At 39.7% G+C, this 24,078-nt stretch overlaps 1 protein-coding gene across 9 annotated transcripts in view; it reads right to left on the reverse strand.

Annotated features, from left to right (window-relative positions):
* Window positions 1-24,078, reverse strand: part of DENND1A (DENN domain containing 1A) — a 192,089-nt gene that overhangs the window by 92,858 nt on the left and 75,153 nt on the right. For all 9 annotated transcript variants that reach the window (XM_065695816.1, XM_065695810.1, XM_065695809.1 and 6 more), the window contains exons 6-10: window positions 15,589-15,658; window positions 14,563-14,643; window positions 12,327-12,380; window positions 6,720-6,830; window positions 1,275-1,375 (exon numbers count right to left, since the gene is read on the reverse strand). In XM_065695816.1, coding sequence (XP_065551888.1) covers window positions 1,275-1,375; window positions 6,720-6,830; window positions 12,327-12,380; window positions 14,563-14,643; window positions 15,589-15,658 — 417 coding nt within the window. The remainder of the gene's footprint in view (window positions 1-1,274; window positions 1,376-6,719; window positions 6,831-12,326; window positions 12,381-14,562; window positions 14,644-15,588; window positions 15,659-24,078) is intronic.

Here is a 24,078-nt window from a genome sequence, read left to right on the forward strand (position 1 = left end):
CCAGCGTAAAAGCCTCTTGTGGTCCACATCCTTGTCCTGAAAACTCCTAGCAGCATGTACCTGAAGAAAAAGCTGGCAGCAGCAGCCTTCATGTGTTAATTACACATGCGAAGCCCATTATGCAGAGAAAGGGCACCTGCTGGCAGTGCAAATGACTAGAGCCTGCCCTTCCTGCTCACCCAGTAAATTGAAGGTTCATTTCTACAGGAGATAACAGTTTTTAGATTCCGTTCCCTGTATCCTCGACATAGGCACATATTTAACATTTAAATCATCTGCAGAGGAGCAAGCCTCCTTTAAATCTACATGTTTCCGTTCCTAGCACTTCACTTAAAAATGCTGCTTATCCCGGCTGCTGCCTTAATCCTGTTTAAAGGCAGAGAAAACGTCACACAGAACACTATCACTATTAAAAAACCAGCCAACCTCCACACTGGTTGGAGGTGGTTATTAAAAAACCAGCCAACCAAGCCACACTTTAAACGACACAGTAAGTTTAAGTTTGTTTTTCTTTCTGAGGACTGTTTAAGATGCCAGGGGGCAGAGGGAGGCTGCTTCTCTGTTTCCAAACCCTTCCCAAAAGTGCACTAAGCAAGACACTTGCATCAATGTTCCTGCTGTGTGGAGACCTAAGTGGGGAAGTAGCAGACCTGCCAGTGGAGACAAAGGAACCAAGTCCCTCAGCCTTCTCCCTTCCTTCCCTCCTTCATCACTTGCCTACGTGACCATGCAGCAGCAGGTCCATGTTTGACTGGTGCCTCCCTTTCACTTTGATTCTTGTTACCCTTTACATCCTTGAGTTTAAATCCAGTCAAGCTTTGGCCTTACCAGTTCCCTCCCTGCATGCCCAGGCAACAACTCCATTATTTCCCTAACAGGGCTTGGAAGCGTAACTGCTCTAAGAAGCCTAAAGCAATGCTACTTCTTCTCCACTGTGTCCTCTACTGTTAGAGTCTTAATTCAGATTTCAACATTTAATACAGCTAAGCTGAAAACAAGTTTTAATTACACAATATCTGTGTTGCAGCATTCCAGAGTAACCACACATATTAGAGTATTTCAACATACTGATAGACAATTATATCTTGCCATAAAAATACATTTTGTTACTTACTAGGTTGGTTGCTTCCTTAATATGCCCATATATTTTTAGAGTAACAGTTGCATCATAAGAGGACTTCAGACTTACTATACAGAAATGTTAAAAGTGCTGTGAATTTGACTGATATATATACATCTATATAATATATATACATACATATATATAGCCTTACCAACAGTAGTCCAATAGATGTGGGGGCAGAACAGGAATGTAAACATGCTGCCAGAACATCGGGTAGAGCATAGCTGCAGACCCATGAATGCAGGCAGTTAACTGAAAAACACATTGAAACAGGATCAAAAATAAGACAAAAACCAAGCCTAGAAAGGTAAAGTTAAAATCAGTAAAAAATCAATTCTGCTTTCATTTCAACATGCTTTATTGAAAATATACAGCACTCTTAATAAAGAAAAAGGGGTACTGGTGGGTGAAGCACGACTGGTTTATGGTGGTTGTCATTGGACTGATTCTGTAAACAGCTGAGAACATGATTCATTCAACAACCAAGACCTGAAAAGAACACCCAGTGTTCTATAAAGCAACAGAAACATGGAAATGAAAACACAAAGGGGACTAAAAATACTAAAGGCAAATGCCCCCAGTCCTGGTAGTAACTGTCCATTAAATAACATAAAACTGCATTGAGATTATTACAAATCTGTAAAAATGTGACATGTTTCTTAAGAACATATCATACCAAACCCAGAGATTAACATGTTATTGTTTAAAAGGGATTTTTATGTAATTGCCCTTCACCAAATCAATTGACCCACTGAATTTCTCGGTTATATTATTAAAAACTCTTTCAGAACAGTTCTGATACTGGCAGGTACTGAATGAAAAAGATCACAAATAGCAACCACAAGTCTGCCAGTTGAGCCGTGGGGAGAATCCTCACAGAGCACTGGAGGAAATTACATCTCTCAATCCTATTTCAAGCTGTAATTAATAATTTGGAAAAGAAGCTAAGCAGGATATTTATTACACTCACTAAGGATATTATAATGGAGAACGTGGTAATCCTCAATAAGGATCTCTCAGCAAAAGCTACAGTCAAAATACTATACAAAAAGGGTATCAAACACACACACACACTTGGGAAGAGAAAATAAATAAATAAATAAGAACACTCATACAAATAGACACATACAAGGAAAAGACTAAGAGGTGACAGGCAATCACATCCACCCTGACAATATGTTGCAGTTTAGAGTGTCTTTTAATCTCAAATGATACCCAGCCCAAGCAGTGCAATGTGTTTCGCTTGTGAGACACATTTTGAAAACAATACTCAGCAAAAGGCTACCAGTTATTTGAAGGTAGGATGAAATCAAGCATGTAATGCTTGTCTGGACTGTAGAAAGCAGGGAGAACACTGCTTACAAGTACCAGAAAGACAAATTCTAATGGACTGAGGTCCTGTGGTGGCTGAAGTTGTGTGAGATGAAAGACAACAGAAAGACAAATTGTGACATTAATCCTAATTCAGTTAGATGTGGTGTAACCTTAAAAAAAACAGAAGATCCTCATTATTATTGATTTCCATTAAGACAGACCAGTGAGTTATATACCCCATCATGGGACCCCACGACTGGTAAGAAAGTGGTCTACAAGAGCTAACACAGTCTCGTCAGGGAAAATCAGCTACAACCCTGGATGCAGTCTGGCTTATGTTCAATGCCAAAGCCTTTATGTAATTCCAGTGCAGTTTCTGTAAGTAACAGAACCTGTTTTTCAGAGTAAAATGCAGGTCATTAGGCAAGAAGAGGGAAGACAGGCACATATTATATGTATTATTTTTAAGCCTCTGAACAATAGAGATCTGGATAAGCAATGAGAACGCACCAAGGAACAGGGATCTTTTTGGGGAGGATTACTGAGCTCCTCTGCAGCGTGATCACAACCATGGCGAGATACAGCAAGTATCTGTTCAGTCTTTCTCAATAAGAAAGGCCTTTATTAGCAGGTGAACATAATTTTAGGGTCCATAGGGAACGGAAATTGTAATATATTGGGAAACTAATTAAAAGTTAGAAGCTAAGAAATCCTGAATTTATTCTGTATTTTTGACTCATGAAAGACTAAAGATTTATCCCTATCCCATTATATTTCAAGTTAGCATTATATTATTCCTACTGGAGCAGATGTTCCTCTCTCACAGATTAGATGAAAGCCAGAGCCTAGCTCCAAAATACGCAGCAGAAAAAAGGGCCTGCTTTCCCACTGTAGTTTTTTCCTCTATATTCCTAAATCATTCATGTTTGCTGTTTCTGTTCTCCAAACCAAAAAAAGATGGAAAAAATATCATGTGTACATTTAATTCTTACTTCAAACTTGCTCTGTCAGGATCAAATGGATTATTTCCTGGCATTATTATCTAACATGGTTGCTGCCGTAGAGGACTGAACTCGCTAATCCAAGGAGGCCCCTTCCAAGCCCCCCTCACATTGGTTTTAAAACTCAGCAAGAAAAGATTAAACAGACATAATGCTCAACACTGCAGACATCTGAGCAGAACCTGTCACTTATTTTTGAGATGTACTCCCACCTTGCTATCTGGCATGAATTCAAATAACATACTACCATGGGTAAGCACCAGCACTGTCCTTCAACTCTGCCAAGATAAGGGCTCATAAAAAAGAAATAGCGTATTTGCTGGAGACCTCACCTGATTAGTGATTGCCATACAGAAACCAAGCACTTAATAATAAGGCAGCCTGAGAAATGCCCAACTGTCAAAACTATAGGAATCCAGCACTTGGAAATAAGATTAGTTCCACTGCCTCAGCTTCCTGCAGCTGTTGCTAGAGAATGTAAAAAGATAGCTATGCAAGAAAGACACTGATTCACTAATGCACGTTTTGTAGTTCTATATTTAATACTCTAAAGCCTTGTTTGAGCAAATGAAATCAATAGGATTTTGGCACACATATAAAAGTTACAAAATGATGTTGAACTACAGCAGGCCTCTTTCCAGTGCACGTTTCTCTCTCCTGATGCACAGGTGCAGTACATGGCTACAGATGTGCAGCATATACTGGTAAACATATGCCACCTCTGGCGTGCTTGTAAGATAATTTCTCTGTACTACTCAGAGCTAAAAACAAAGTAGAAAGCTTAAGACTGAGCTATACAACAATTAAGCCATGAAAGCAGGGCTGTTGTAAAGGCTGTGTATGAAAGTCCAGACTTAACTGGCAAGTTTTAAGGATAGAGACAGAGCTCTTGGGAAGGAAGAGCTTGTACATTTACAACAGTAGTTGTAAGGCTGTTGTAGAAGAAGGACTGGGTGAGCTTGTTCCAGCAAGGCAGCAGGAGCGGATTCCCATGGAAGAGGGAATACTGGACACAAGGAAAGCTTGTTTCATTTTTGCAACAGCATGCTCCCACCAGCAGGTGCTCTTTTGCAAAGCACAAGGGTTTTAGGCATTTTGGTTCGTATCTGGCTTTTCTTGAGGAGATCACAGGAAACACAAAGAAATTTAACAGGAATAATAGCTTTAACATCCTGAGAAATTATCTGAGATTCCCTTTGTAGGAAAAAAAGAGAAAAAATGCAAGAAAAGAGCAATAATTCTTCCACAGGTTCAGTACATGTGGTTTATAAAATAGCTGACAAACACAGCCTCATTCAGTTACCACTACATCTCATTCAATTTAACTACATTAAGGAGATTCCAAACTAAAATTTGATATGATGTATTATAACACAGAACTTATTCTATTATGAAAGACTTTCTTATCCAGGACTATTTCATTATCTTTCTTACCTGATACTAAATTCAAGCCTTAAGTATGAAGTATGCCGCATATCTCCAAGTTAACTGGAATTAACCACAAATAGGTCCCTTCCACTTTTTAGTTAAAAATCTATAAACAAAGAAACCAATCCCCCTCAGCACCACCCCACCCTCACTTTACTTTGAGAATTCTCAGCTTGGTACGTTTCCAGTTACAAGGTCTTGGCTTCCGCTGAGCACAGTTTGAAATAAAATAATGCAGCTTGTTCCTACTGCTGGAACATGCAGAGCGGAGCGCGCAGGGAAGGAATCGCTGGCTCCGGCCCAACACTTCAAACCTGTCTTACACTGTCACTCCAATCTTGGAGCAGTTTATATATAAAGTTGTAAGATAAGAACACACAGTATGAATACCCCTCCCTACCGAAGAACCCGACATGCTTTTATCTTGGACAGAGGCAAAAGGAAGAGAAATAGCACAAAGATAGGGAAGAAAACACAACCCTACTTGCGAAATGGCTCATTAAGGAAGGCAAAGTGACAGGTAAGTAATTCTTCTTCCCAGGCTCTGTCACAAAGGGAGAGATTAAACCAACCAACCACACCAATTCTGAAATGCTTTGGGTGGCCATTCTCTTCTTGCCCCCTCTCTGATAATTTACTCTTCTTTTCATTCTTTAGGTTTCCGAAATAAACACTTCCCTTTCTCCTTTTATTCCATTACCAGGAGTGGATGTATTTTCCCTTATTTTAGTAGGAAGGACACAGAACACCTGGTAGATAGAAAAGTTAAGATTTTACAAGTTTTCTGTGCTATTAAACTTTATAATACTTACATTTTTTCAGTTAAATGTGGGATTGATTGTAAACTGCTAACAATTATTAACAGGTTCCTTAGATTATTCTAACTCTCCTGGCTTCACTTACCTTTCAAAACAATGTTGTAATAGTTATTCTGAGATTAAGTAGAAGTCCTACTCTCTTTCATTTCTCTGCCCTGTATCAACAGACCATCCATACACAATTTTATGCACATGATTTCAGACTTCCATAGTAATTAGAATTCCATGAAGCTGTTTTAGTCTCAAAATAAAGTGGGTTATGGTCATGCAGTAAGAGACTAGTTAAATCCATACAGAATGGAAATGGAAGCTTGCATTTTAGAAAGGACCACTCAAGTACTTAGTCCGTAGCACTAGAAAGCAAAATTAGTTAAACCATCTTACGCTCCTCATTCATAAAGGAAAGCAATCAATAGCCATTTACAGAGCAAACAGAATGAAAACCAAACACTTTCTTTTATAAAGTAAATCACAATCTTATTGACGGATAAACCTTGAAATGCATAACACAAAACTTTGAACTGAATCAAGCTGCGTGCTTGTTTTGATGTCCAGCCATTTTCAGAGGAGAGGACTCTAGAGTATTCAGCAGCTTTCATCTCTCAGACACTTGATGGAGCCTAAGTAGCATTAAGGCTACACCTTATCGGACAAAACTGCAAAAATGTGAACTGTCAATGTATTTTAGTCCATCCAGAGAAGGTCACTGGAACATTCAGTTGACAGTATCATGATTTATCCATTTTTTTCCTGACAAGTGAATTCTGACAAAGGGACGTCACTTCACCATAAATGTTTGTATCTTTATGTACTAAACACCCCAAGAATTCCTGCATCCAAAAGACCATTTTTCATTTGATCACTAGAAGCTATCAGAGGTTATGTAAAATCAGCACACAAAACCACAGAATTGAGTTGAAGTTACATAGCTGAGACTGGAAGGGGAACCTGGAGATCATCAGATCGTATCTTGTATATGACTGTCATTATAAAGAAATACTGTGAACAGAAGAAATTATTCTGCGTTTTACTTACAGTGCTCAGCTTACTACAACAAATGAGGATGCGGCGTTCATACAGCATACTGGCATAGAGGTGCAGCATGTTGTTGACATCAACTGCTACAAAATACTCTGTCAGATTTCTCTGGGAAGAGAAAGAATAATTTTTGATTCATTTTACAAAGTGAATTTTTACAAAAATTCAAAAAACAAGTGTCTTTCACAAAAAAAAAAACAAAAAAACAACCATCACCAGATTTCATCCTCCTATTATGCTACATCCACTATGTGGCTTAACAAAAGCAAGCAGCATGTCACCTTATGTCAGAGTACTTTTTAACTGCAGTATCCTTCCCCTAACTTTTGGGGAGCTAGGTCCTGGCATAATAAAATTGATGATGTTTCACATACAGCTTCTTAATATATAAGACACTTCTCTGAGAAAAACATGTTCTGTCTCTTCTATGGTAACTTTAAAGTTGACTGATTAGGTACCAAAAAAAACCCCATTTCATATCGCAACAATAAACCCAGCTCTCTTAAGAGGACAATTCTAATATGACAAATTCAAAGGTAAGCTCAGTCTATGTTACAGCAATGCTGATGACTAGAAATACATAGGGGCATTTAAGAGGCAATTTACAAACAGTTACAGAGGTTGTATGAGCTCCTGATCTCATGCACGCAGACACAGGTTTCCCCTTGGAAGACAAGAAAGCACTTCCTTGGGGCTGGGGAAATGAGGAAGGAGACAAAATTCGTGGATGCCCACCTCTGGTGAAGAGGCAGGATTCAAACACCCAAATTTACTTCAGTGATCAGTAGGTTTATACAGAAGAAAATTAACAGCAGTAGAATACTGCAAGCAACACACATTTGCAATCTGCCCTTAAAGTACAGAAAGATCAAGACACAAACAGGTAACAGTGCTGAAATGTTACATATACACTGCCTAGAGACAACACAAGTTCCTTCCATGGTTTTGCTGCTCCAAATGTTGAAAAGCACCAATGTAAAAAATACTGTAAATAACTGATATTCAAGGAAAAAAACCCAAGCAAACTGCACAAGAGCCAGTTTGTTCCCCACATCACCCCATCAGCCAACAACATCCCTCAATACCAATGTAACTGCCCTGTGCATATGCTGCAGTGTTATGAATAATCCATCATTTACTAAATATTTAAACTGTTTTCTAATAAACAGCAGAATGTGCTCCTAAGATCTTTATTAACAAAACTAGAAAGTCACAATGTAGGTAACTTGATCAAAATGTACTACAAAAAAGGGAGGTTTGTGTGTAGAAGATATTTTCACTTCTTAAAACAGAGAATTAAAGGAACAAACAAGGGGTGGTGGTGGAGGAGAGTATCTGAAGGGGGCCTATAGGGATGCTGGGGAGGGACTCTTTGTCAGGGACTGCAGTGACAGGACAAGGGGTAATGGGTTAAAACTTAAACAGGGGAAGTTTATATTGGATCTAAGGAGGAAATTCTTTCCTGTTAGGGCGGTGAGACACTGGAATGGGCTGTCCAGGGAGGTTGTGAGTGCTCCATCCCTGGCGTTGTTCAAGGCCAGGTTGGATGAAGCCTTGGGTGGGATGGTTTAGTGTGAGGTGTCCCTGCCCATGGCAGGGGGTTGGAACTAGATGATCTTGAGGTCCTTTCCAACCCTAACTATTCTATGATTCTATGAAATGTCCAAAATGCAGAAATAGGGAATTCATTAATTCATTTCCAAATAGCCTCTTACAGATATGTAAGGGCTGTTGTATGCTAAAGACAGTCTTATACAAAAAGCACATGGGAGAGCAAAATTAGATTAGTCATGAATTCAAGTGCAATCTTAATCATCGTTAAATAAAAAAGTGCAGAAAAGCAAAAAGCAAATAGGATTTAGAAACTTAAAGAAGCTCAACAAAGCCTATTAGCACTTTTGACAGATCCAAAGATAACTCTAAAACCACCAATACTTGGCCTGAGAAGTCTGCCAAGATGCTTCATACTGTGCAAAAATATGTTCCACAGCTTGCCATCCAAACACAAAGAACTAAAGAAAAATTAAGCATTGTATTTGGAAGACTTCTGTAGCACTGTGTAGATAGAGAAAAACTAAGCTCATTGTGGTTAGCTTCAAACATGTTAATACAAAGCAATCAGTCAGGTCTTTGTTACTAGAAAGCTGGAGCCACAGACAGGTATATTCAAAGAACGGGGGGGGGAATTAGAAGCCAACATATTTTGCCAAAAACCTATTAAACTATCATGTACTTTTTCTGTATTTCTCATCCCATCTGTGCTGATTAGCATGATATTTTTGTCTAAACATAAGCTGTCTTCTCTGTGGCTCTTCTTCCCCCTCTCACCCATCTTTCCACGACGCCAAAACACTGGTGCATGACGACACAATCACTGCAAATAGTGTGAATTAAAAGAATTCATATAGCACAAGCACCTTTTGGTGCCGCTCAGATCAGAGGCATGGCAAAGGAGCACATAATCCCCGTGCTCTGCCTGGAGATGTAGATGTGAGTGTGCATGGACATGGTTGTAAGGCAACAGTATCCACTAGTGAGAGGAAAACAGACCCAGGGACGTCGTTTGCAATTATTCTTTCATCAAGTTTAGTCTGGTGAAATACTGGCTTTGACACAGAGATGTACCTTCAGATGGAAAGATTTGTAAGGATTTAGTCTTCTCTGCTCTCAGAAATTTGCCAGTGACACCTGTGAAGCATGTGGGCTGTATGGTAATGTATTGATACTGAGGAAATTCACGTGTTAGCTCGAAGTTTTATTTATAAGAAAGCTGTCATCTTTGAAGATGGAATTGGGACTTACACATGTATTTTGAAAGATACGTCTCATAAGTGACAAAACCATGAATGAGTTAAATAAATACAAATGAAAGCGTTCCAATTTGCAGTATAACTGTTGGGTATTTTGTTTCCCAGGATTTAAGCTGTTCCTGGGGGAGTAAAAGTGGGATTTTCAAAATAAAATTGGGAACAGGTATCCCCACTCCTCCCAAAACTCAGTGAGAGCGCTACGAAATTCCCTTATGCTCCTTCCTCTAAAAGTTCATTCCTAGATCGATCATCTATTTGATCATCTGCTATCTAATACTAGTAAACAAACATGCACACTGACTTTTGAGATAGGAAAAAAGTATCATGTACTTTTCTTTCTCCATCATCTAATGAATTTCTCACTGAAAGAACAAGCCAATGAGCCCTCTCTGCAAAGAGTGAAGCCCAAACATGGATTATAGCTCACTTATTTCAGTCTGCTCTCAAACAGCTTCATGTAGAAGACTTTAGCAAATTCCCTCTTAGAACAAGTCAACAGAATTGAGTCAGGTTTCCTTCTCCATTCTCCTTTGGAAATCTCTCATCTTATTTAGAAGCTTGTGTTCTTTCAAACATCACAATCAAAATCTAGCACGGGGTAGGTGATTTGCTGTGCAGCTAACACTTCTATAATGCCATGATGTTGTTTCAAAGAACAAAATATTGACAATACACTATATCAAATGGTGTAAATATAGAAATAAAAGGGAAAGGGCTTAACAAAAACAGGTAGCAAAAGACATGGGTTATAATAGATGAGTGAAAAATCAGGCATTTTGAAATACAGGACTCAGTGATACAGAAATACACCTGAACATCACACCAAGAACACATCATCATTTCAGACTGGTAACTTGCCTGGCATCTGAAACACTACAGATACTACCAGGGAAGTTACAGTCTTGCACTGTATTTCCTGCAATGCACCCACGTTTAATTCTGAAGTCACAAAACATTTACAAATCTTTCATGTAACTTAAATCTTTAGGAAAAGTCAATGCTTAACTGCTACATGAAAGTGTCCACGCTAAATGCTTTTGTGACTCATTAAACATATTGATCTGACACAAAGTCAGATAATAAAGTTTGTTAACATTCCAAATAGACTTCTGTGCAGCCCTCCATTAATCATCACATACAACTTCAAAGTTTGGCACTACTAAAACTTTTGCTAATATGGGTTTTAAATGTAATTACTGATAAGATATGTAGAATTTTGAATAAATGAGGCCAACTGATTAAAATCCATGAAGATTTATGCTCATTTAACGTCCTTGTAGTATTCCCTACTATGCTCCAATTCTACATGAAAGTTGCATTAACAGGCAGATAAAATACACATAAGAAATTACACATAACTCATCAGGAAAAACATAAGCACGCAAAATGCCTGAGACATAGAAGTCAACTGCAGCAACAATTAGATCAATGGATCTGATTTTTAATATTTTTCTTTCTTACAATGAGACCTAGCTTTTTAACTTTAGGTATATGTGTGTGTATATGTATATAAGTACAGGGGCACATGTATTTGTTAACTGAAATGTTTTTCCCCTTCTGTCCCCGGAGGTGCCCTGGTTCCCCCCAGACACTGCTGAGTGCACCCTTGGCAGGGACACCGCTGCACAGGATACCCAGGAAACAGTCACAGCCCCTCTGAGGCACATCAGCACCACTCAATGATTCAAAGAGGATGCTTTTTAGCATCACATGGCACTCCCTCCCACCCATGAAGGCTGAGTGTTCAGCTTTCAAAGGGTTTCCAACTCCTTCTGGCCCAAGGCCTCTGCTTTTATAACAGCCTTTGATTCATGAACATTCATCATGTCTCCTGCTCAAATGTTTTGGGAAGCTGACTCATACCTTCGAATATAAAGCGAACATCACCAGCAGACATAACCAACGGTGCATAAATACAGCTATACTTCCTGAAGCCTTTACTACGTACTGTGTTATTAAGTTGTTCCATATCAGTTAAAGCAGGACCAAGGCAGACAATCTACTTTTAATCCCTGCCACTTGTTTCTTACCATTACTAGCTCATTACTCTCTGCCTTCCAATTCGCCAGCCCATAAAATGGAAATAAACTTCCTTCCTTGCTCTCCAGGTGATTTGAGGCTTATCAAATAAAACTTGCTAAAGTTTGAGCAGATTCGCATAAAAGAAATGAGCATAAAACATAAACCCTATAAACAAGTAACTTCATGTGTGGATTAGGACAGGATTTGACTCTTGAATTACTCCTAATGTATCATGTTTCTACAAAATTAAGTACCTGAGAAGAAAGAGCACATCTATTAAATTTGGTGACAGGATACATGTCAGTATGAAAGTCTACAACACAAAAAAAGCTAGCAACAATGTTATAACACAGAAATAAAAAGCCCCAAATGTAATCTGCTACACAAATCACCCACAAATGAGACGAAATCTCTTGGTCATTCCCTTTTCTTCCCTTCTTTCATGCCATGAACTGAGGTATATGGTGCTAAGGCAGATAGCAAAATATTTGAGAAAGGAAACAGAGATGAGAGGCATAAAAATTTGGCTAAGAGACAGAGCAGGAGCATAGTAAAGAGTATTTAAGAGCAGAAAATGCCACATTGTCTTCCCACAGACCTATCAGCTGGCTAGAAATCTGAGGCACGCTGAAACACACAAGTTCGCTTCAACATCTAGAAGTATTTTACAGAATATAATCTATTACTAGGCCAGAGAGGTAACAAATGTTATCTCTTTTGCTGCTGATATTAAACAGAAAAGGCAAAGTGCATGGTCCTCTGGAGTACTCACATTTTCAGGTATACTGGGAAGCTCTCTGGCGTCAGGCACAGTAAAGTAAGAGTGCTAAAAAGAAGAGCAAATATTTATTATTGCAATATTGTCAAAAGCAATCTAAATGTATTGCTTGGTATTAGTAACAGCAGTAATAGCAGTTGCTCAGCTAAGTAAAAACGACAGAACATTTGTTACCAAATACCAGTATAACTTCTTTGTCATGGGTTTCAAAGCTGGATTCTCAGATCACACATGCAATATGAAATGCATTAGGACAGAAAGTATCAAATGCTCCTGAAAAGTTGTAGTACTTTTTTTTGTTCTTCAGAGACACCAATACAGACTCACACAATGTATGACATACGCCAAGGAAACTCCAAGGCAGTCTATAATTCAAGACATCTTTTCCACATCTTGCATGATGGACTACAGGAACCATCAGCACACAGGTCCCTTTCTGACTTACAGCATCCCTAATTTCATTCAAGAAAATGGTGAAGTTATGGAAATTTGCTGAAAAAATCTTCCTAATTTTTAAGTTTTATGCCTACTTACCTGCAAAATATTATTAGAGTTCTAGGTCACTTTTATATGCCTTAAAAACCACATCTCATAATCCATGATACTGCTACATTTTTTAACTGTCTGCATTCCAAAAGACCAGGTTCACTCTAGTTCCCAATCTGACCATGCATGACCTGCACGATCCTTGGCTAGGTCTTTGAGAAAGGAAGAGAGAAAATACAACTCAATCGCTTTTGTAAATCAGCGCCGTATACAATTTAGATTATTTTTAAGGTTTTCATAATTTGTCTTAGGGCTACTGATTAATTCCTTGCTGAAGCTTTGAAGGTGGTTTATTCCTGGCATAGTTCCACAACTGGCACAATTTTCTTGTGCAGATATATATATGTGTGTATATATATATATATATATCTCAGACATTTCAGTGCTTCATGAACAGTCTATAACCCGAAATAGCAAGCGGCTATAACAGCCACACTGAATATAGACACTAAATGTATAAACACAATTTTTTGCTTTTTGATCTAGCACTGTTTCACTTTAGCTCAAAAGATGCAATGCAAAGATACAGGAGCAGTATCTACAACTATATCACATATAGGAACCTCACCCTGACCCCAAAGCAAGCTTGTAAACAGTCAAAAGAAAATGTGTAAAGACACCCCAGTGAACAGTCCCTTGGCTGCTTCTTTTATATCCTTTCTTGCTTCATCACCCATGAAATGTCTGAGACAAGGGGAGACCAGCAGCATTCCTTGAAACCACTCGTATGAAAAACCTGAAATATCCCAACTGATCATTGCCTTTTGAGACAGCTTGTCCCCTAAACAGAAATGCTGTTCAGAAAAGAGCTTGCCTCCAGAGGACTGGGACATTGCTGCTGCCAGCTGGTGACCTACTGAGGCCAAACAACTGTTACCTGTCGACTGACATTACAGGGTGAAGTGATGAGAGTAAGCTGCTTGTTGCCAAAAAGTACTTTAGAAGGAGTAAAGGAAATGAGAGGGACAACTGTGGCTGCACACACCACTGGTTTCCATGTGAACTCTAAATGACTAATTGGCAACTGCAGTAATGTGCATCTCAAGTAGTTTTTCACTACTGGCTGGAACACAATGTTGTTCTGCAAAAATTAATATTAAGACAAAAAACCCAAAAGACTAAATTCCAAATACAGTCACATCAATAAAAGCCCACATTTCTATTCTTTCGGTCTTCTTTAATTTTCCTAGAAGATATAAGTATTAAGTAAGTCCTTTTTTGTGGGAGTTTTTTTTCTTGAGGGGAGGAAAAGGGATCAGAAGATGTGATAAACAGCTAATACTCAAAATGCTGCTAGGACAGGTAGGCGACTGTTTGCTTTCCAGCTTTGTCCCCCTTGCAAACCTGCAAGATCTGGGAGTTCTGCAGAAGTGTGGGCAATAAATGTCATGTTCCTGCTCTGTGACCTCTTGCAGGTCACAGACGATATGGTGAGAAATTTCCATGGGGAATATACACAATCTTCTTCCAATCAAAGAACAGCATTTCAAAGATATCTGAGGTTAAGGAAAGGGAAACAGAGGGCCCCAAATGTGAAAAGTGGAATTTCACAGCTCTGTGTCCTCACAGGAAAACAACATCTGTGTACCAAGTTCCAAAAAGGAGAATTGCTTTTGACATTCCTCTATTGTGATACGTAATGAAAGCTAAACACCTCACTTTGTGTCTCCCCCACTCCACTTACCACTCCAAGATGAACAGAGGTTCCTGGCTCAGGGATGGCAAGTTTATGAAATGTTTCTAGGAGCTCACTCCTTTGACTATCCTGAAATAAGAAGAAGGGGAAAAAAAAAAAAAGAATAAGAAGAATACTAAGTAGGCATAGCTGTAACAAGCAGAACTCCAAGACAGAAGGGCAACGTTTGTGGAACTGAGGGCTTGGAGAACTTGCATATGTAAAGAAAAATGCGAAATACATTTATACCTTAGGCTATGAAGAGAAGTTTCCTCTGAAAGCTGTTTTACAACATGATTTTTTACGAATACTTCTTTTCTCAGATGTATTTCTACATATTTCTGCAACATACAGTGTCACAACCTATGCACTACATAGTTACTAAGCTCAGAGCAAGCCAGTTTTCACCACAACTTCTTTGTAACATCTCCCTGGCTTAGGGCAAAGCCAAATGCATATAATCCATTTGGATGAAGATGTGAGCCTGAGTGCTTCTACCTTAAATGCGAACGATTCTAACAAATGCAAAATACAATTATTACTAATAAATTATTAGTATTACTAATATATTATTGCTAGTAAATCAAAGCACCAACCTAACTGGAAGATTATACTTGTAATACTTTAAATACATGAAACCAGGCTAGGTGCTGCAATCATATATATGATTTCTCTGTATCATGAATTATGACTGCAAATTTTAATGGCTTAGTTCAAACTGCAATATGGGAACTGCATGGATGTGCTAAATACAGTTCAGGTATGTGCAGTACAGGTGACTGCAGAAAAACCACTAAATTGGGCTGGATCCACAGTCACAGTCTTGGACTTCACCTTTTCCCAAAAATTATTTATTTTTCAAAGGCACTTGCCCACCTTTCAGCTTGGCTGAATATGATCCTCTGTGTAACTGCATCGTACAGATTAGTAATTCCCATGGTCATCTCGGATATAAGCACTTCTTAAACCAGCTTGTTTTTATCCTCTCTCCCTCATTTGATATCGGAGCAGGGAAAAGAAGGATTAGTGCGTTACCTGTCCTTTTGCTGAATAATCTGCCAAGACATTGAGCAGCTTATAGAAGACTTCAAACCATGGGAGGTAACTAAAAAGAAAACAGAAAGGAAAAACCCACATTTAATTTGCAAAATCTCAGTTATTAAATCCAACATTGCTGGCTTGTATGATGTAGATGCATCCTACCAGCACCCTTCACCGAACACGGCACTTCACAAACATCTCTTAGGAAAGCCACATGAGACCTTCCATTTGAAGGACCCTTTCCTTTGAGGACTGAGATTCAGTGCTTCCTCCTCCCCAGCATAAACAAGGAGCTCACCCTCCTCCTCATCCCCGCAGAACAAACAGCCCAAAGGAAGTTTTCAGCCTGTAAGGTAAATGCACACTGATGTTCATGTATGGTGGAACATTTTTAATCATAGCGATCTCCCAAAGTCTATGTGGAATAGCTCTGTACAGCCCAGCAAACCATAGACACACAGTTGTAAATCTGATACAACTCAATCTTTTAAACTGCATAACCAGTACCTCAGTTTTTAACTGCTGTCAAATGCTATTTCATCATCGTACTTAGCCCAGCCCTTAGGTCAAATAGAAACTTTACCTTTTGTAAATTTGCACTCATCTTACACAAGAAAGAGAGAAACAAAATTAAGACAAACACGCAGAAAAATCACATTCATTCCATAAAATAAGATAGAGAGCTAAGATGCTGCTTTTCACTACAGTCTGCTTTGGTGTGATTTTGTGCCCTATTTTCACAGCATGGTTCTTTATTTCAATTCCTGTTAAATACCAGAGGAATCTCCCCTCAGCTGCAGCAAATAGCAACGCAGGTTTGCATGACGCACAAACAGATTCTTCTTTTAATCACAGATGCTTTCTGAAGCAAATGGATTCTATTTTGATATAGTTAGACAGAATTTAAAGCTTTTATAAAATATGACTACATCCTGACAACTGTAAAGAATTGAGTGCCCCATGGTTCCTAACTGTACAGCTTTTAGTAATAAATGAAGTGAGAAGCTATATATGAGACAGATAAAGTGAATGGCACTCCATCATTAACATTTGTTTGAAGGCTGCAAATGCTACTGTAAAATGTAAGTAGCTTATCAAAATATACTGATAAGCAACTTAACTTTTCATGTTATATGACAGTATTATCATTTAAATTGATACGCTCTAAGCATCTTTACAAACTATGTATTAGAATAGAGCAGACAGACAATTACCACTTTAAACAGCATTTAAGTTTGGCATTATATTGTAAACAATCAAGAAGGATTAGTTAGAAGATAAGTTTCTTTCTTTCTGTTTCATTAAATAAACTTCAGCAGAGTTAAAAGCCATTACAAGGGTAACAAGAAATCCTCTCAAAACCTATCTGCTAAGTAGAGATTAAGAACCTGGTAAACAAATCCCTGCAAGGCAGCTATCAAAGGAGTTTGAAAAGACAGAAAACCAAGACAGCCGAAAGCTCCCTGACGGTATGAAACCAAACCTTGCTTCAGGAAGGCATATTTAAAGTTCTACTTAATTGCTTAGGGACCATCCTGGAAAACTACATTGATAGAATTACAATAAGAATCTTATAAAATATTACTCTGTTTAGAATGTATGTGTATAATGTATTGTAACAGCAATAAAAAAATGTGAGCTACCGCAGCTTCCGCTTTGTCAGCGCTGCACTTTGTTTGAAGCCTTAACCCAGACCATGTCCCCAGCACCGCCAGCGACACGTGGTGCCTGTACCCAATGGGACAAGGTTGGGTTCTTTCTTCAAAGATTTACTCACCTGTATTAGAATCATAGAATCACAGAATAGTTAGGGTTGGAAAGGACCTCAAGATCATCCAGTTCCAACCCCCCTGCCATAGGCAGGGACACCTCACCCTAAACCATCCCACCCAAGGCTTCATCCAACCTGGCCTTGAACACTGCCAGGGATGGAGCACTCACAACCCCCCTGGGCAACCCATTCCAGTGCCTCACCACCCTCACAGGAAGGAATTTCCTCCTTAGATCCAATCTAAACCTCCCCTGTTTAAGTTTGAACCCGTTACCCCTCGTCCTGTCACTGCAGTCCCTGACAAAGAGTCCTTCCCCAGCATCCCTATAGGCCCCCTTCAGGTACTGGAAGGCTGCTGTGAGGTCTCCACGCAGCCTTCTCTTCTCCAGGCTGAACAGCCCCAACTTCCTCAGCCTGTCTTCATACGGGAGGTGCTCCAGTCCCTGATCATCCTCGTGGCCTCCTCTGGACTTGTTCCAACAGTTCCATGTCCTTTTTATGTTGAAGACACCAGAACTGCACACAATGCTCCAGGTGAGGTCTCACAAGAGCAGAGTAGAGGGGCAGGATCACCTCTTTCGACCTGCTGGTCACGCTCCTTCTGATGCAGCCCAGGATACGGCTGGCTTTCTGGGCTGCGAGTGCACACTGCCGGCCCATGTTCATTTGCTCATCGACTTTGCTCACATCCAAACCTCACCTCACTACAGACTGGAGCACACCAAACGTGACAAATCTGCACATTCTATTCCCAAGAATACTCCATCCACATTGAATTTTAACTCTTTAGCTCAGCACCTAGAAAATAGCTTCTATGACTCTCATCAAGTCTCTTCTTTGCACAACATCAAAGCATCAGCAAATCCTCCACGCAACAGAAGGGAAGGCAGAGCCCTATTTCTGCTCTCCTGGTGCACTCCTTGTTGGCTTTCCCATTTCTCTTCACTGTAGTATCATATATTGAACTTCATTATTATCCTTTGTTTAACACGAGCTCCACCTTCTTTTAATCAGTGTTTTCCAAATAATGATTGAGCATCACAGCATAAGCACTTCTTTTTCTCATTTTAAGAACACCTTTCCATCTTGAGGAAAGAAGCCTTACCACGTTGAAGTGAAGAAGTTAGCGGGTATTTGAAGACCTCAGCACAGAACAATATACAGGAATCTGTGTAGCTCTTGCTTGAGGGAGGTGCAAGACAAGATAAAACAAATCATAGAATCATAGAATAGTTAGGGTTGGAAAGGACCTCAAGATCATCTAGCTCCAACTGCAACCCACCACAATATCGTGCAAATTGTGTAGATGATCTCGCGTCAATTTTCACCTCCCTCCTTCACGGAATTCAGGATCTCTCTCACCCTGAAAGCCCTGGATACATTAGAAAACTTCAATACTTTTACTTCATCACTTATTCCATGTGTTTACTACTCAGAGTGAAACAATCCTGCTTTTATTAGACCAAACTGTGACCAGTTACAGCTGCCCCCCCCAACATTAAAATCAGGAAATACAGTTGTCGGCTTGTTTCTAAATCTCTGTCAAAAGGAAAAAAAGAGATATGGATGTTCTTACAAAAAGCAAATCCTCGAGGCAGGCTCTAAACACCCCTCCAAAGAAATGGAGGTTAAATTTATAACCAAAAACTTTCTGTACCACATGCAACTTAAGTAGCACAACTGGTAGCACTACTGAAGATTTATGGCTTATGACTTGCTCATATTTAATTTGTAACCAAACACTTCCCCTTCCTCTTAGCTACCTTAGAACTTTTGATTAACTCTTGTTTTCACAGGTCATAGGTTAAACAAAGGAAGGGAAGCGCTCTGGAGTGAGATTGCCCAGAGCACCATAGCACGGGAGCACATGAACCCGCGCACACACATGCCCCTTCCAGCAACATCAAAAAGCGATAGACTGGAGATTCTTCAAGGGAGTTGAAGTTCAAAGACTCCAATGAGCATAAATCAGATTGTGGTTGAAGAGTAAACAAAAATAAAAGGGCAATCTGAAATTTTCATTTTGTTAAATTACACCTGTTTTCAGTTTCTTCGCACAGACACACATGCACACATGGTGACATATTTGCCACAAACCATGCGAATCAAATCAAAGCCTAATCAAATTAGGCCTCTGCAAGCTGAGAGACCCGTTTAGGGCTCTGCTGCTCTCTCCCTCTGAGCCTCCAGTGTGCAGTGCAGCTTCAGTGCTGGAGAGAGGCCAGTCCGATGGGAAGCAAGTACGAGCACAGGAAAACTGCTTATTATGCTCCATAAGGTCTGCACAAACTCTACAGCGCAAGTTGCACAGTACCTTATTCAGTAACTCATATGTCATCACCTTTTTAGTGCACTCCTTGAAAGTACAAAACATCATTAGTTACATGTGTCACAGCAATTAGGGTCAGTCAAAATGTTAAGACAACAGCACTGTATTGCAGCTTGTAAATACAAATGGTTCCAAAATGTGGTGTTTAAAGAGCAGTGGTGCAAACCCAACCACTGGCAGGCCAGGCTGAGACAACAGGGAAGATGTAAAAATGAGCACATTAGCATGATAACAAACCCCTGCATAGGTTGTTTGCAGTTATGAGGAGGTTCACCTTAACTGGAGTAGACTTACAACAAGAAGTAGAGCTTTTGTACCTGGACTGCAGAGGGAGATGCAGGGATGGAGGAAGAGGAGGGATGTAGCCAGCCAGTGCTGCAGAAGGAACAGCTCACCAAGCAGCACCGTGCTCACAAGCCCAATCTATACTTCAAAAGTTACACTCGCCAGAAAATGTCATCACCCAATATTGGCTGCTCCACAGATGAAGCTGCTGCACTGAGTCAATTTAGCTTTGCATTTTTCAACAGATTAATCCACTCGTGCGCTTCAACATGTGAAAGATAAAAAACGACCCCATCACAGCAGCACATGTGAGGTCAGTTTTCTGACCTCCAGAAAGGACTGCAACCGACACTGAGAGCATTAAGCTAGTGCTTCGGAAATAAAGCAACTGTGCTTCTATGCACATACGTACACACATAAACCACGTGTGTACACGTGTGCATATTGCCGCTACCCAGCGAGAAGGATGCAGTAAGAGATGAGCCAATAGAACTCCCTTTGGTGATACCAAGTTGCCAACAGCAATGAGATTAGACACACAACTTTAGTACAGGGTTTTGGCTGCTGCCCTGGATCAAACTCAGTAAGTTATGGAACTTGGAACTGCACAAATTTATGAGTGCTACTGGTTTATCTCCATCAGAATATAGACTGTCTTCCAACAGACACATCAGCCCAGAGAATGATAACTCTATTAGAGTGATTATCTATACACAACAAAGGCTAATTTAATCAAATGGAATTGTTCAACAGTAACTAAGAAAATACAAGATCTCTAAGAACAGCAAAGGGGAAACGTGTAAGCAACATATCTGCACTGGCATCCAGTTGATCTCTTTATCAAGTAAAAGATGCCTTCTTCAGGAAAAGCAGCTGTTTCTCATCCACTTCTGAAGCATTACTAATGAACAGAGGGTTTGATAATAAATAGACTTTCTTTGAAATGTGAAAATTTCACCATTATAATTTCTTTTGATATCTTTTGAGCACTCATTAGAATGAAGGAGAGTTATAACATGCACCACTAAATCACTGCAGCTATCTCACAAATGCCAGGTACATCCAAGGACAAAGGTAAAGAGAGCCTGAGCAAACATGGTATGGAACTAGGGATTATTGTTAGAAAGGTAAATCTCCAATGAAGTCAATGTACAAAGAGACAGACTTTCCAGTGTTGATTGTTACAGACAACAAATGAAGGAGGAAGCGAGAGCAAGAACATTGTGAAAGCTGAACTCACCTAAATAAACTCCCATGGAGCACTGAAGAGTTTAAAAGTGCATTGAGAACTTCAGCAGCAAAACCCCTCCACATTCCAGGGTGGCAGCAGCAAAACCCAGTGGCAACAGGTACCTTGTGAAATGATTTATGAAGATTTGCTAATTACCAGAGCAAACTTGTTTTTAACATTAACAGCTCCAGCATTCAATTTTACTGGTGTGCTGACACCATGAAAAAGGAAAGCAAACACTTCTGGAAAGGAACCTGCACCTTTACACTGTAGTACCTTTGGGTTCCTTTGAACCCTACAAAGACAAGTACCACCCTAATACAAGAACAACTTCCAGTCCGTATACAGGCAGAACTGCGCTTCTGACTAATACAGCTTTGGCACTTGAAGTTCATGAGACTGAGTAACTGGTCTAACATCAACATATTTAACGCAGCATCTCCTAATAGACCAAGTTGTAAGCACACACAACTTTTATCCCTTCCATTCACACAGATCAGAAGTGGAATTTTTAACATGTATTTATTTATAACACATACTATATATTTTGATAACAGCATAACCAACTGCCATCTCCCTTGCTAAACAGAACAGTCATTTCCATTTTACAGATGGGCATGCTTTGCTGTAGTGACAGGCTCACAAAATCTGTCTGTATTAGCCAGGATTGGATTTGGGGAGCTCCTGAATCTTGACCTTTTGCTTAATACAATAATCTACAGTGGCCTGGAATACTTAATCCTGCCAATAATGAGCTTGGCTTTTACTTAAACCATAGTAAGCATCATCACTAACTGCACTGGGAATCCTCCTGATTGACAAAAGTGTAAGGAAGAGGAAATTCAGGCCAAGTATTTCTTCTGCCAGCACAACTTGTGCATGTGTCAGTAAAACACACTGGTGTTTCAGTTCATGGACTCTGAACAATTAATACAAAACACACATGACCTGGTCCTTAGCTGAGGCGGTGAAATCACCACAAAGCCCAGCAGGTTCTTATGTGCCAAAGTGTTGGTCTAATGAGTGAAACACCTCTCCTTGCATGGTCATGCTCACATGATGTGAGCAACTTCTACCATTAGGTGTATGTATTCCTCATTCGCCATGTCCACTCCAAGCAACATCACTGTTCCAAACTTCAAGTCCTTATGTGATTAATATATGAGATCAAAAATTCAAGTAAGAACCAGCAAAACTGGAAAAAAAATAGGAGTTAATTATTGGTATTATTGCTACCACTATTATTAACGTATCAACCAGTATCATGTTCTATTATAAGTTAATAATGTTGATTGTAGTTTATAATGATGAACTAAGTTTGGTTGCAGGCACCATGCTCTTCAGTGGGTTTATCCAGATACAATTAAAATAGCAAAAGCACAACCATCAGAAGACTTCTTCCCTTCATTAAAAATGTGATTTCCCTTTTAAATGATGTTCGAATTCCACCTTGATTTTTAACAGCTAAGCCCAAGCTAAGCCATTTAACTACATCTTCTTTAAAGAATCATTTCTCAAGGAGAGATGAGCCTGTTATTTTTCTTGCAGGAATACAGTATTCATTTTTCCCCCCTCCTTTCCTTCCCCCTCATCTCCCTCAATGTTTCCAGCATTTTTACAAAACACATTTGAAAGTACCAAGGCATCTCTGTGCTCATTTGGGAATTTCCATAGGCTAAATTCCCAGTTCAGCCATTTATGTGTTCCAGTGTCTTCCCCTACACCTTATGGAACTCAGTACATCATTATTCTCTCTTCTAGACACAGTCTATTGACACATTCTCACACTTGTAAGCTTAAACACATACACACATACCCCAAATCTCCATAGCAACATCTGTGCATGTTGATGAGATGCAGGCTCACCTTCCACAGCAATAGCCAACAGCCTTTTTGAACATCAGGTTGGGTTTTTTATTATTTCAAAGTTTTGTCTCTGCATTAGACCTCAATCCCTTGTAAGTGCCTCTTCCACAGTGGAAAGCCACCCAAATCCTTTCTTTTTTCACTCTCGCAGGATTTCTTTTCTTTCTTGCATTTTCCCCAATTTTGTTATAACTTCTGTTTCATTATCACCCATGAGTGATCTTTCCACGACTCATGATTTTAGTTAAAAGTTCTGCAGCCTAAGCACACAACTCACATACATGTTTTAGAAGCATTTAACCCCACAGAACTGCCTCACGCAGAACTTGTGCATCTCATCTTATGGGGCATCTTAATACCATATAACTGTCAACAGCAAGTGCCTACTTTGGTGACTTGCCACTGTGTATGAATAATAAAAGCCAATTAAAACATTGTCTTTCCTATTTTTCCACCCACTGTGACCAAGGATAAGCAGTTACAGCAAGTCTCACTTGCACAAAGCCTCCCAAGTTCACTAAATGCCACTATTGAACCTAACTGCTCCCCAAACAGCCACAGTGGCTCTTGAAACACAGCAGCAGCGCCTCTCACAAAAGCAGCTCAGAGGCGCTGAATACACCCCCTTCAGCAACACCAAGCCAGAAAACTGTGACAAAGAGATTTATGATGTAACAATTTTACATTTTAGGCAAGCTAAAAAGTGCAAGGGCAGCTTGAGATAACCATTCCAAGGGGCTTTTGTTAGTGTGCTAACATCTAATTGGGACATCACAAATGGAACTGAAGTCTGAGTTTGACGAAGCTGTCACCCTTTCTCAGATTCTTTGTGGTCACTCTAAAACCTTGGGAGGAAGGAAAAAAAAGTCCAGTGCAGCTGCACTGTGGAATTTATGTAAATAAAATGAATTCAGACCTTTAGCATTACAGTATGCAACATCATGAAGCACCTATCAAGCCGGCACGCAGTGAACTCCCCGCTTCAAGCAGGAGCCCTCTGCG

Source organism: Lathamus discolor, chromosome 15 (assembly GCF_037157495.1).
Source record: "Lathamus discolor isolate bLatDis1 chromosome 15, bLatDis1.hap1, whole genome shotgun sequence".
NCBI classification, from domain to species: Eukaryota; Metazoa; Chordata; class Aves; order Psittaciformes; family Psittacidae; genus Lathamus; species Lathamus discolor.